General features: G+C 39.6%; 1 protein-coding gene and 1 pseudogene across 24 annotated transcripts in view; one reads left to right on the forward strand and one right to left on the reverse strand.

Moving 5' to 3' along the window:
- Positions 1–13,181, reverse strand: part of RNF17 (ring finger protein 17) — a 118,583-nt gene extending 105,402 nt beyond the window's left edge. For 7 of the 24 annotated variants that reach the window (XM_086329865.1, XM_086329868.1, XM_086329859.1 and 4 more), the window contains exons 1-3: positions 12,948–13,157; positions 9,737–9,831; positions 441–532 (exon numbers count right to left, since the gene is read on the reverse strand). In XM_086329865.1, the coding sequence (XP_086185991.1) occupies positions 441–532; positions 9,737–9,831; positions 12,948–13,077 (317 nt within the window). In that variant the 5' untranslated portion in view covers positions 13,078–13,157. Of the gene's footprint in view, positions 1–440; positions 533–9,736; positions 9,835–12,735 lie in introns of all 24 variants that reach the window. The other 17 variants (XM_086329862.1, XM_086329854.1, XM_086329874.1 and 14 more) reach the window with 4 other exon arrangements.
- On the forward strand, positions 1,411–1,883 carry LOC147361710 (small ribosomal subunit protein eS24 pseudogene; annotated as a pseudogene).
- Positions 13,182–13,844: the final 663 nt, after the last annotated feature.

The following is a 13,844-nucleotide window of genomic DNA, read 5'->3' on the forward strand; positions in this document are numbered from 1 at the left end:
TAAATAAATAACTGTTCTGTTGGTTTCTAAGCACCCATTTAAACCTGGACAGAGGACCTGCAGCAGGCATGTGAAAAGTCAGGAATGCTAGCCTAAAGGATTTTGGATTTTATTGGCTAGGCCATGAAGAACCAAAGAGCAGCAAATAATCTGGAAGAGCTGAGATATGCAAAAGAGACTTAAAGAATTAAGTAGGGTGAAGAAATGGTAATTGTGAATTGTTTCCCCTCACTTTAAATGAGTACATACTAATGCTGCTTCTTTAGGAGTTGGATTCTCCACTTCATTAACAGCTCAGACAAATTATAAACTTAAAGAGCATTCTGTAAACAATGGGTTAGAGATACTGATATAAGAATGACCTTTTATCAATAACTCTAAAATAACTTTCAGAAATACAATGAATTTTAAATACTAAAATAAGTGCACATGGACCATACTTTTTAGGCGGCAATTTTTCCATAAAAGAATCTTCTTTAATACATCCATCTATTGGGCAGTATTCTTGTTTTGTACTTATAGTTGTAGCAACCTTAGGACAAAAGATTAAAAAAACCAAAAAATCATTCAGTAAATTGTTTATACAGAATTCAAAAAAACTAGTGTGCTATTCATAGAAAAATGAAAAGATCCTTACATCATCTTTAAGTCAAAGAAAAACATACTTAAGTGACATTTATATCCTATTTTAATTTTTGAGGAAATCAGTAATTTGGCAACTATCAACTAAATAGAACTAAAAATAAATAAATAAAATAAACAGAACTAAAATATTTTCAGTTCAGTCGCTCAGTCATGTCCAACTCTTTGAGACCCCATGGACTGCAGCACGCCACACCTCCCTGTCCATCACCAATTCCTGAGGTTTACCCAAACTCATGTCCATTGAGTCGGCAATGCCATCCAACAATCTTATCCTCTGAGTTCCCCTCCTCCTTCTGCCTTCAATCTTTCCCAGCATCAGGGTCTTTTCCAATGAGTCAGCTCTTCACATCAGGTGGCCATAGTACTGGAGTTTCAGCTTCAACATCAGTCCTTCCAATGAACACTCAGGACTGATCTCCTTTAGGATGGACTGGCTGGATCTCCTCACAGTCCAAGGGACTCTCAAGAGTTTACTCCACCACCACAGTTCAAAAGCATCAATTCTTCGGCACTCAGCTTTCTTTAGAGTCCAACTCTCACATCCATACCTGACTACTGGAAAACTGCAGCCCTGACTAGACAGACCTTTGTTGGCAAAGTAATGTCTCTGCTTTTTAATATGCTGTCTAGGTTGGTCGTAACTTTTCTTCCAGTAAGCGTCTTTTAATTTCATGGCTGCAGTCATCATCTGCAGTGATTTTGGATTTCAATTAAATAGACAAAAAAGCTCTTTAACTCTCTGGCTGCCTGAAGATAGCTGCCATCATGAGTGACACAGTAACTATTCAGACCAGGAAATTCATGACCAACCGACTACTTCAGTGGAAATAAATGGTAATCTAGGTTCTTTACTTTGGGAAGGCAACAGTAACTAAAACAGAAATTCAGGAAAAACTAGCCAAAATGTACAAGACCAGATGTCATTTTTGTATTTGGATTCAGAATCTATTTTGGTGGTGGCAAGACAACTGGCTTTGGCATGGTTTATGAATCCTTGGATTACACAAAGAATGAGCCCAAACACAGGCTTCTAAGACACGGCCTAGATGAGAAGAAAAAGACCTCAAGAAAACAGCAAAAGGAATGCAAGAATAGAATGAAAAAAGTCAGGGGGAATGCAAAGGCCAATGCTGGTCCTGGCAAGAAGCAGTAAAGATTCTGTAGTGACTGTATCTGTGGTGACTGCAGATTTTTCATGAGAGAGAATAAACTAAGACCTTAAAAAAAAAAAAAAAAAAGATAATCCAATAAATGGTATGGATCAGCTAATCATTCTGAAGAAGAAAGTTACATAACCACCTTACATCATATAAAATATATTAGAAAGGGACCTAATAGGGACCTTCCTAAAAAATAAAAGATAAATGTATTAAAAAAATAAAATAATGTATACCTCTGAGATGAAAGTTTTGACTAATCAAAGAAAACTTAGAAGCCATGAAGGAGGGGGATAAAACAAATGAAAAAGGAAACATTTCTGAATGGTTAAATATAAAAAAATTAAATGTGAAAAACTGGGAGAAAAGAGTTAAAACACAAAGAACAAAGTGTTAATATCTCTATCACATGAAGTAGTCTTACAATTTAGGAAAAAGACAATTCAAAAGGAAAATATGGAAAGGACCTGGAAGGATCTCTTAAAGATTTTCCATAAAGAGCTGAGAAGTTAACATGAAAGATTGATCAATTTCACTAGTATTCAGGGAATTTCAATTTAAAACAGATACCCATTTTTTGTCCATTAAACTGCCAAACATTAAAAAAATATGACAAATACAAACATAGATTTTTTTAGACATAATAATTAACAGAACCTGCTGGTGGAACTTTTTTTTTTGGGGAGTGAGTTTGAGGAATTGTGCAAAACCCTAGTGAAAAAATCTGAAGCCACCTAGTGTTTATCATAAAGAGATTATATTATAGCATTGATGTACCATGGTTTATTGTACACCCATTAAAAATTATGTAGGAGACATTCATGACAATAGGTTAATGCTGGAAGGAATGTAGCAGACTACTAAATGTTAAAGTGGGGTTAATGTTTGGTGGGGAAGAGGATGTTCTGGCAAGCTTTTAAGTATAATGTACCAAAGACAGTTATCTATTATTAGATAATAAAGGAAAAGTGTTACTTAAAAAAAAAAAACAAAAACAGATTGCATCAAATATTTTTAAGAGCACTCCCTAAAAATCAGGGCTAAAATCTTAATTTCTATCCACCTCCTCATTTACGCCCCGTTGGCCTGGCATTTCATAGTAAGAGGTTATTGTTACTACCAACAGATTTGATACAGGACATTTCACCCAGAAAATTTAAGAAAATATTAAATAAAACTGATTTAAAAGATTTCAGTTAAAATTGTGAGAGTCTTAACTTCTGATATATACAATAAATATTTTATTCCCCCTACTCCAGAATAGCTTGTTGCTTAAGTTTTATTTATGGTGGTATTTTTGCTTGTTTGTTTTCTGCTACGTGTAACAGAAAAATAGTGGGCAAATTTAGACAGCATTTTCTCTGTGGCTTCTGACTTCCCTGGTGGCTCAGCTGGTAAAGAATCTGCCTGCATTGTGGGAGACTTGGGTTCCATCCCTGGGTTGGGAAAATACTCTGAAGAAGGAAACAGCTACCCACTTCAGTATTCTGGCCTGGAGAATACCATGGACTGTACAGTCCATGGGGTTGCAAAGAGTCCAACCTGACTGAGTGACTTTCACTTTCTTCTGTGGGTTCTGACTTCAGTGATGAATAACAAGGCTTCTCCACCCAAGATTAAACAATTACCTATAGTCTCTTCTAGTTTACATTTTCAATTTGTAGGTTATTCCAATCCACATGTGATTTTAATATATATTAATCACCTATGATGGGTTAATTTGTCATTTTCTCATGGCCCAATATATTTTTAGACTTATGATCTTTAGTCCAAATGATCAATAAAATGCCAGTATTTCTGTAATGGAATCTAAGTATGGTCATATTATTAAACAAAACCTGTCATATTGCTGTATATAACTATAGAATGGTTATTATTAACCATTAATAGGACTGGAATGCAAAAGTAGGAAGTCAAGAAACACCTGGAGTAACAGGCAAATTTGGCCTTGGAGTACAGAATGAAGCAGGGCAAAGGCTAATAGTTTTCCCAAGAGAACACACTGGTCATAGAAAACACCCTCTTCCAACAACACAAGACAAGACTCTGCACATGTACATCACCATATGGTCAACACTGAAATCAGATTCATTATATTCTTTGCAGCAAAAGATGGAGAAGCTCTATACAGTCAGCAAAACCAAGACCGGGAGCTGACTGTGGCTCATATCATGAAATCCTTATTGCCAAAGTCAGACTTAAATTGAAGAAAGTAGGGAAAACCACTAAACCATTCAGGTATGACCTAAATCAAATCCCTTTATGATTATACAGTGGAAGTGATAAACAGATTTAAGGAACTAGATCTGATAGACAGAGTACCTGATGAACTATGGACGAGGTTCGTGACATTGTACAGGAGACGGGATCAAGACCATCTCCAAGAAAACGAAATGCACAAATACAAAATGGCTGTCTGAGGAGGCCTTACAAATAGCTGTGAAAAGAGAAGCCAAAAGCAAAGGAGAAAAGGAATGATACACCTATTTGAATGCAGAGTTCCAAAGAATAGCAAGGAGAGATAAGAAAGCCTTCCTCAGTGATCAGTGCAAAGAAATAGAGGAAAACAATAGAATGGGAAAGACTAGAGATCTCTTCAAGAAAATGAGAGATACCAAGGGAACATTTCATGCAAAAATGGGCTCAATAAAGAACAGAAACAGTAGGGACCTAACAGGAGCAGAAGATGTTAAGAAGAGGTGGCAAGAATACACAGAAGAACTGTACAAAAAAGATCTTCACAATCCAGATAATCACAATGGTGTGTGATCACTGACCTAGAGCCAGACATCCTGGAATGTGAAGTCAAGTGGGCCTTAGAATGCTTCACTTCGAACAAAGCTAGTGGAGGTGATAGAATTCCAGCTGAGCTATTTCAAATCCTGAAAGATGATGCTGTGAAAGCGCTGCACTCAATATGCCAGCAAATTTGGAAAACTCAGTAGTGGCCACAGGACTGGAAAAGGTCAGTTTTCATTCCAATCCCAAAGAAAGGCAATGTCAAAGAATGCTCAAACTACTGCACAATTGCACTCATCTCACATTCTAGCAAAGTAAAGCTCAAAATTCTCCAAGCCAGGCTTCAGCAATATGTGAACCATGAACTTCCAGATGTTCAAGCTGGTTTTAGAAAGGGCAGAGGAACCAGAGATCAAATTGCCAACATCCACTGGATCATCAAAAAAGCAAGAGAGTTCCAGAAAAAAATCTATTTCTGCTTTATTGACTATGCCAAAGCCTTTGACTGTGTGGATCACCACAAACTGTGGAAAACAGTTCAAGAGATGGGAATACCAGACCACCTGACCTGCCTCCTGAGAAATCTGTATGCAGGTCAGGAAGCAACAGTTAGAACTGGAAATGGAACAACAGACTGGTTCCAAATAGGAAAAGGAGTACGTCAAGGCTGTATATTGTCACCCTGCTTATTTAACTTATATGCAGAGTACATCATGAGAAATGCTGGGCTGGAGGAAGCACAAGCTGGAATCAAGATTGCAGGGAGAAATATCAATAACCTCAGATATGCAGATGACACCACCCTTATGGCAGAAAGTGAAGAACTAAAGAGTCTCTTGATGAAGTGAAAGAGGAGAGTCAAAAAGTTGGCTTAAAGCTCAGCATTCAGAAAACTAAAATCATGGCGTCCAGTCCTATCACTTCATTTTTTGGGGCTCCAAAATCATTGCAGCCATGAAATTAAAAGACGCTTACTCCTTGATAGAAAAGTTATGACCAACCTAGACAGCATATTAAAAAGCAGAGACATTACTTTGCCAACAAAGGTCCGTCTAGTCAGGGCTACGGTATTTCCAGTAGTCATGTATGTATGTGCGAGTTGGAATATAATGAAAGCTGAGCGCCGAACAATTGATGCTTTTGAACAGTGGTGTTGGAGCAAACTTTTGAGTCCCTTGGACTGCGAGGAGATCCAACCAGTCCATCCTAAAGGAGATCAGTCCTGAGTGTTCATTGGAAGGACTGATGTTGAAGCTGAAACTCCGATACAATGGCCACCTGATGTGAAGAGCTGACTCACTGGAAAAGACCTTGATGCTGGGAAAGAGTGAAGGCAAGAAGAGAAGGGGACAACAGAGGATGAGATGGTTGGATGGCATCACCAACTCGATGGACCTGAGTTTAGGTAAACCCTAGGAGTTGGTGATGGACAGGGAGACCTGGCGTGCTGCAGTCCATGGGGTCTCAAAGAGTTGGACACGACTGAGCAACTGAATGGTATAGAGTATCAGTCAAAAACAGAGATGTTATTTAAAAAACCCATGCCACTATGAAAGATAAAGACTGATTCATATGTACTCAAACTCAGAAATAAGAACATAAGCATACTCATTAACTCTGAATGGAATCATTATAGGCTTAAGCTTGAAATAGCATCACCTGGGCCTTCAACAAAAGTCTAATGTGACTATAGGTATTACTTTTTAGAGCATATACATTATTTAAAAATAATAAACTTCAATCCGGAAATAGTCTATAAATTCAGACTTTTCACTAATTTAGACTTGATTCTTCCCTTATCTTTTCCCAAATACAAGATACCAGCAAAAATGTAAACTTTAAAAACTAACAGGGACTTTCCTGGTGGTCAACTGGTTAAGAATCTGCCTCCTAATGCAGGGGACTTGAGTTCCATCTCTGGTTGCGGAACTAAGACACCACAGGCTGCAGAACAACTAAAGGCACTTGCCTTAAGGCTTCCCTTGTAGCTCAGTTGGTAAAGAATTTGCCTGCAAGGCAGGAGACCCAGGTTCGATTCATGGAAAGGGAAGATATCCTGGAAAAGTAAATGGCAACCCACTCCAGTATTCTTACCTGGAGAATCCCATGGACAGAGGAGCCTGGCAGGCTACAGTCCATGGGGCTGCAACTAGAGAGTCCATGGGGCCGCAAGCCAGAGCCTTAACTAGAGAGCTGTCGAGCTGCAAGGAAGACCCAGTGCAGCCAAAAATAAATTATATAAAAAAAAAAAAACTAATAAAAGAGTGGTAACAATTTCAGGAAGGTTTCTTGAAGGATTCCTTTAAACAGTGGCCAGCTTTAGTGCATTTGAAGACTGAATACAGTCCTCTGTCAATTATGTGGCTTATAATAGCACAGGGAGAAAGGGGAAAAGGCGGGTAGGATGGGACAGACCACATGTCTCCCAAAGTGAGAGGCAGAACTAGTCAAATGATACAAAATAGATTTGCTACAATCCTAAAATCAAAAACCAGTATTTGTAACAGCACTGTAAAGCCAAGTATACTTCAATAAAAAAGCACACATAAATGTAAATTTCAAAATAAAAAACTAGTATTTGTAAATACAATATAAACACTTGATTAGATGTTACGAAAACACTAAAAATAATATGTTAGTATTTTAAGAGACCATTAAACACAAAGTCATTTGCCACAAAAGGCAAGAGGTTACTGTTCTAATAAACTTGCTGTTTTTTTAATATCAGAACAGGATAGACATGAGCAGAGACAGTTACAGTGGAATGTCTCTTTCTTTTCCCTTAATTCACTCTTTACCCACCATAAGACTCAATCTGTCAGGGATACTGTATTTCAACCAGGAGCTAGGCTCCCCTTTGTCTTAACTATGGAGCTGCTGCTGCTGTTGCTAAGTCACTTCAGTTGTGTCCGACTCTGTGCGACCCCATAGACGGCAGCCCACTAGGCTCCTCTGTCCCTGGGATTCTCCAGGCAAGAATACTGGAGTGGGTTGCCATTTCCTTCTCCAATGCATGAAAGTGAAAAGTGAAAGTGAAGTCGCTCAGTCGTGCCCGACTCTTAGCGACCCCATGGACTACAGCCTACCAGGTTCCTCCGTCCATGGGATTCTCCAGGCAAGAGTACTGGAGTGGGGTGCCGCTAGCTACTGTCAAAAAAAGGGAGAGGGACTAGGAATTTCCCACAATAAAAGCCATGATTCATAAAGTACATAATTCCAAAACAAATATCTTCTAGTGTGTAATGTGTCTGCTGTAATTTAAACCTGCACAAATCACATATTTGTATGTTTATATACATATTATTATATATGTATGTGAAAGTTGGACCATAAAGAAGGCTGAGTGCTGAAAGTGAAAGTCACTCAGTCCTGCCTCTTTGCGACCCCATGGACTATACAGTCCATGGAATTCTCCATGCCAGAATACTGGAGTGGGTAGCCCTTCCCTTCTTCAGAGGATCTTCCAAACCCAGGGATCGAACCATTGCAGGCAGGCTCCCACATTGCAAGCAGATTCTTTACCAGCTGACCCACCAGGGAAGCCCTGAGTGCCAAATGACCGATGCTTTTGAACTGTGGTGCTGAAGAAGACTCTTGAGAGTCCCTTGGACTGTAAGATCAACCAGTCAATCCTAAAGGAAATCAATCCTGAATACTCATTGGAAGGACTGATGCTGAAGCTCCAATACTTTGGCCAACTGATGTGAAGAGCTGACTCATTAGAAAAGACCGTGCCCTGTTTCTGGGAAAGACCAAATGCAGGAGGAAAAAGGGACAACAAAGGACGAGATGGTTGGATGGCATCACCAACTCAATGGACAGAAGTTTGAGCAAGCTCCTGGAGATGGTGAAGGACAGGGAAGCCTTGTGTGCTACAGTCCATGGGGTTGTAGAGTCGGACACAGCTGAGCAACTGAACAACAAAAACAATATGCATTATTATATATATTCTTGGTAGCACTAGTAGCAAAGAATTGGCCTGCCAATGCAGGAGACATAAGAGATGCAGGTTCAATCCCTGGGTTGGGAAGATCCCCTGCAGAAGGGAATGGTAACCCACTCCAGTATTCTTGCCTGGAGACTCCCATGGACAGAGGAAGCTGACGTGCCTCAGTCTATACAGGAGCAAACAGTCGGACATGACTGAAGCAACTCATTACTCACATATGTATTTTTATCATGGTTAACCTGCAAACCAGTTAATCCACATCTAAATAATCAAGGGTCAACCATAACACTTATTTTAAAACTTGGAGAGAACTTACACATAATTCAGATTTGACTTTTACAATTCTATAAGAAAATCTGGTATTATTTCCATCTCACAAATGAGGAAACTCAGGATTAGGGCACAAGAACTAGGACTGCATCCCAGGTGGTCTGCCTCTATATTAACTATCTGCCATGCTGCCACAGAAAATAATCGATACAAATCTTCAAAATCTGATCTCTCAAGTGGAACATTAAGAATTAAATAGAGATTAAGAAAACTTTCTAGGAACATACATATATAAACCGAGCAATACTTATATTTGTAGTAAATGCAAAGAAAGTTCAGTAAATTTTATTTTAAATCCTTAATTTGTTCTCATTATCTTGAGTGCATGGGTTTTAGTGCAACTGCATTATTTTTAGCACTTCTAAAGTTAACTTTAGGATGTTGTTTATTTTTTAACACATCTCTACAAGTGTAAATTTAATGACACACAAAGGTTGAGAGGCAGAGGAAAATTCTAAATTTGCTTACATGATATCAGTTTAGAAAAAGGGGATAGAGATTTTAGTACTTCCCTGGCAGTCCAATGGTTAAGACTCCACTTTCCAATGCAGAGGATGGAGCTAAGATCCCGCATGCCCCGGGGCCAAAAAAAAAAAAAACCCCCCATAAAATAGAGGCAATGTTCTGGCCCATTCAATAAAGACTCTAAAAATGGTCCACATCAAAAAATCTTTTAAAAAAATACAGATGTAGACTGATAAGTGTATGACCCTAAGCTTGCATTCTTTTTGATCACTTTGAATAGTTACAAAAACGTACGTGAAAAGCCTTATCTTTTGCTAGGTTTCTTTATTTAAAAGACTCAGCAGCAAATATCCAAGTTTTTAGTTCCTAATTAGAAGTATGTTTTATTTCTCTACCATTTTTACCTGTAACATTATGTTGTAATGTGATCGATATGAACAATAAAACTTACCTCACAATCAGGGCATGTGATTGTGCTGTATTCTTCAGTCATTAATAAGCACAGGTCACAAAAAGCATGTCCACATTGAAGTTCATGGTGGTGACCTACTGACGAAATTCTTCTGTGAATTAAACTTTTCAGTTTGTTAATGATGCATATTCAGTATAACCAAAGGGAAAAATTAAAAGGGATTCTCTTCTATAGAAAAATATATCTATTTAGTTAGAAATGGATGACATTAAAATTCAAGAGAAACAATACAAATCAGAAGGGAGAAAAATCAGAAGAAAAGAGAAACCAGGCAGAGATAATTAATATTGCTTGGATTCATTTAGATAGTTATTTGGTACCTATAATACTTTGAATCTGCCAGCTCTTACAATCATATAAAGAAAAAATCATATAAAAAATCTGACATACTCCATTTGATCATTATAATTATCACAGCTAAATAGGCTGTAGATATCATATTTGACAACCTAGAGATGGATAAACATTTTGGTGATCTGGGATAAATGGTATAATCCAGATCTAGTTCTGTTTCCAAGTCTAATGTTCTTTCTACTTGATCATACTTCCGTCTGCGAATTTATACTTCCCATCCTGTAAAGGGGACAGTGAGGGTCAATTTGAGAAACTGGCAAGACCTCCTCTTTGAACAAAATAATGCCATTTGCAGCAACATGGATGGACCTAGAGATTGTCATACTGAGTGAAGTCAGACACAGAAAGACAAATATCATATGATATCAATTACATGTGCAATCTAAAAAAAAGGGGGGTACAAATGAACTTACTTACAAAACAGAAGTAGAGTCATGGGTGTAGAAAGCAAATTTATGGTTACCACGGGATGGGAAAGGGTAAACTGGGAGAAGGGGACTGACATACACACACTAAAGTTGGCTTAAAGCTCAATATTCAGAAAACGAAGATCATGGCAACCGGTCCCATCACTTCATGGGAAATAGATAGGGAAACAGTGTCAGACTTTATTTTTCTGGGCTCCAAAATCACTACAGATGGTGACTGCAGCCATGGAATTAAAAGACGCTTACTCCTTGGAAGGAAAGTTATGACCAACCTAGGTAGCATATTGAAAAGCAGAGACATTACTTTGCCAACAAAGGTTCATCTAGTCAAGGCTATGGTTTTTCCTGTGGTCATGTATGGATGTGAGAGTTGGACTGTGAAGAAGGCTGAGTGCCGAAGAATTGCTTTTGAACTGTGGTGTTGGAGAAGACTCTTGAGAGTCCCTTGAACTGCAAGGAGATCCAACCAGTCCATTCTGAAGGAGATCAGCCCTGGGATTTCTTTGGAAGGAATGATGCTAAAGCTGAAACTCCAGTAGTTTGGCCACCTCATGCGAAGAGTTGACTCATTGGAAAAGACTCTGATGCTGGGAGGGATTGGGGGCAGGAGGAGAAGGGGACGACAGAGGATGAGATGGCTGGATGGCATCACTGACTCGATGGACGTGAGTATGAGTGAACTCCGGGAGTTGGTGATGGACAGGGAGGCCTGGCGTGCTGCGATTCATGGGGTCGCAGAGTCGGAGACGACTGAGCGACTGATCTGATCTGATCTGATATATAAAATAGATAACTAACAAGAACCTGCTATATAATAGCACAGGGAACTCTACTCGATACTTCTGTAATGGTCTACAATCAGAAAAGAACCAAAACAAAACAAAACAAAAAAATAGAGAGTGGATATATGTAGATGTGTTGATATAACTAATTCACTTTACTGTACACCTGAAACACTGTAAATCAGTTACATTCAAATTTTAAAAAAATCCTCTCTTAACGATCTAAGACATTGGCAAAGACAGAAGACAGGACAGAAGTCAGATGCTACTACTATCACACACAAACATGACCCATATAAAGGTTATTTTTCACAGATTTAGCATTTATGAAGGGAAATACCATCTAATACCAACATTTTAATACTCTAAGTAGAATCTGAAGTTTATAGTAATAAATATATGTTATAGCTATGTCATTTTAAGTCATTTAAAAAGATTTTGCAAGAAAAATGGGAAAAGAAACTAGATAAAATGAGGCTTCATTTACTATAAAATTAAGTGTTCCTGCTGATTTATATTAAAACAATTGCATTCTTTTGATAAAAAGAAATTTAGTTTTTAAGCTAATGAAACATCTAAAACTTGTTTAAAACCAGGGTAAATTTCAAAGCTCTAATTTAAATTCCAGAGATACTGTTACTAAGGATATCAAAACTGTTTTACCTTTTAAAGATTTCTGATACTGTACAAGTCGAAATAACGTGGGCTGCATTACAGTTTACAAAGCACTTTGATAATTCCACATGCAAAGGCACCATCTTTCCAATTGAGTACTTCTCAGCATTATAATACAAATGTATGAAAGAACAGGTGATTTTAAAATGTCATGTTCTAAAACTTTATTTTGTAATACTATATCATCAAATAATGGAGATTTTCTATGAAACAGCAGCAATCGAAATTCGGGTAAGAGAACTTGCCTCTCCCCAAGAAAACACAACCAATTTTCTCTACGCTCAGGTCTCCCAAGCAGAGTCCATCCTGGAGCGACTGAGAAAATGGACTTTCACTTTGAAAGTATAAAATGTAACAGTTACACAGGGTGATAATAAGACTCTGGCAGCTCCAAGAGTTAAGTTTCAACAACACACCCCTGCAGAGACATAGCACTCTAAGGCCTGTGAGGTTAGGATCAAATAAACTGAACCTGTTTTCACTTGAGGAGAGTCTCAGTGAGCGGAGTATGGGCGCGCGTTCTCCCTGGATGGCCCAAGACTGAACACAAGATGCACAAAACCTAACGGGCTGTCTTCTGAACAAGGCTTTAGGCCAAGAGAGCAACAAGTCCCCCGCCCCCACCCCTAATATCCGTTTTTAAATATCAGGAACCTTTGGTTACCACAACAAAACTATGCAAGAAAATGAAGTTTCGTTGCTTCTTCACCACAGAATGACGGTTAAATTCTCACATTACCCCTTTCTCGAACCTGCGACCCCATCAGTGGGGCAGTCAGTGCGCAGCAGGGGCGGAAAGCCGCTCTCGAGGCCTTGGCGTCAGGACCTCAAAGGCGGGCTGCGCGCTCGAGGCCTGGGCTGCCCCGTGCTCCCTCGCCGTCGCAGCCACTCCCTACTCTGCCTGTTCCTCAGCTCCCGTGACGGCAGGCGGACTGACCCCCCGCGTCTCACCCAGAGCTCTGGGCGCCCTTCTTCCACACCGGCTACACAGGGCCTCGGTGGCTCCCCGGGCCCGGCCGTGCGTCTCCACCTGCCCGCAGGAGGACACGGGGCGCCTACCCCTCAACGCCTCAGCCGCCATCTTCGTGCCTCGAATCCCAGGCCCGCGTCGCGTGCAGACCCGGTATCCCTTGCGGCAGAGACCAATCGCCGGAGGCGGTGGCTCCAGGGAGCCAATCGGCAGCGAGGAAGCTCCAGCCCACCCATCCCCCCGCCCCAGACCCTCCCAGCAGGAGGCTGTTTGCTGTTTTACTCCGGATGCTGAAAGCAGATTGCACGTGGTCTTCGGGGACCGTTTTGTGGTCTGATTTTTGTCCAAAGCTCAGTGCCTTATCACTCTCACTGCATATAAATCGGATTTCACGCATTACTCCTTACTTTGCTTTTGACTTTGCAGGTGGCGACGTCGTCCCCCTTCCCTAGTGGATCATAGTGGCTTTAGTGGAGAAGCCAGTCTAGCTACCCACCGGTGAGGAGATTTGTTTAACAGTTTCAAACTAAGGTGTGGTCGTTATTACTAACAATTGTTGACCCTACTGGTATTTACAAGGCCTTGTGTTGAGAACGTTTAGGGATACAAAGAATTTATAAACTAACAGGTTCCTGCTTGAGTGATATGTCATCCTCTACCTAAACGGGTAACTTCCACTAAAGCAGTTTGTATTAAATGCCAGAGGAGACTTAGAGAAAATAAGAATTGTATGCGTTGTGTGAAAAGCCTTTGTAAAGAATATAAGGTTTATACTAGACTTTAAAACCTGAGTGAAACTTACAGAGATAAACGGAGGAAATGAGGCTTTCCAGGGAGAAAGAACTGCAAAAACAAGGGATTGTAGGTGAGTAGATGCT

Source organism: Bos grunniens, chromosome 12, assembly GCF_055505025.1.
Source record: "Bos grunniens cultivar Pamir isolate PY7600 chromosome 12, Bosgru_T2T1.0, whole genome shotgun sequence".
NCBI classification, from domain to species: domain Eukaryota; kingdom Metazoa; phylum Chordata; class Mammalia; order Artiodactyla; family Bovidae; genus Bos; species Bos grunniens.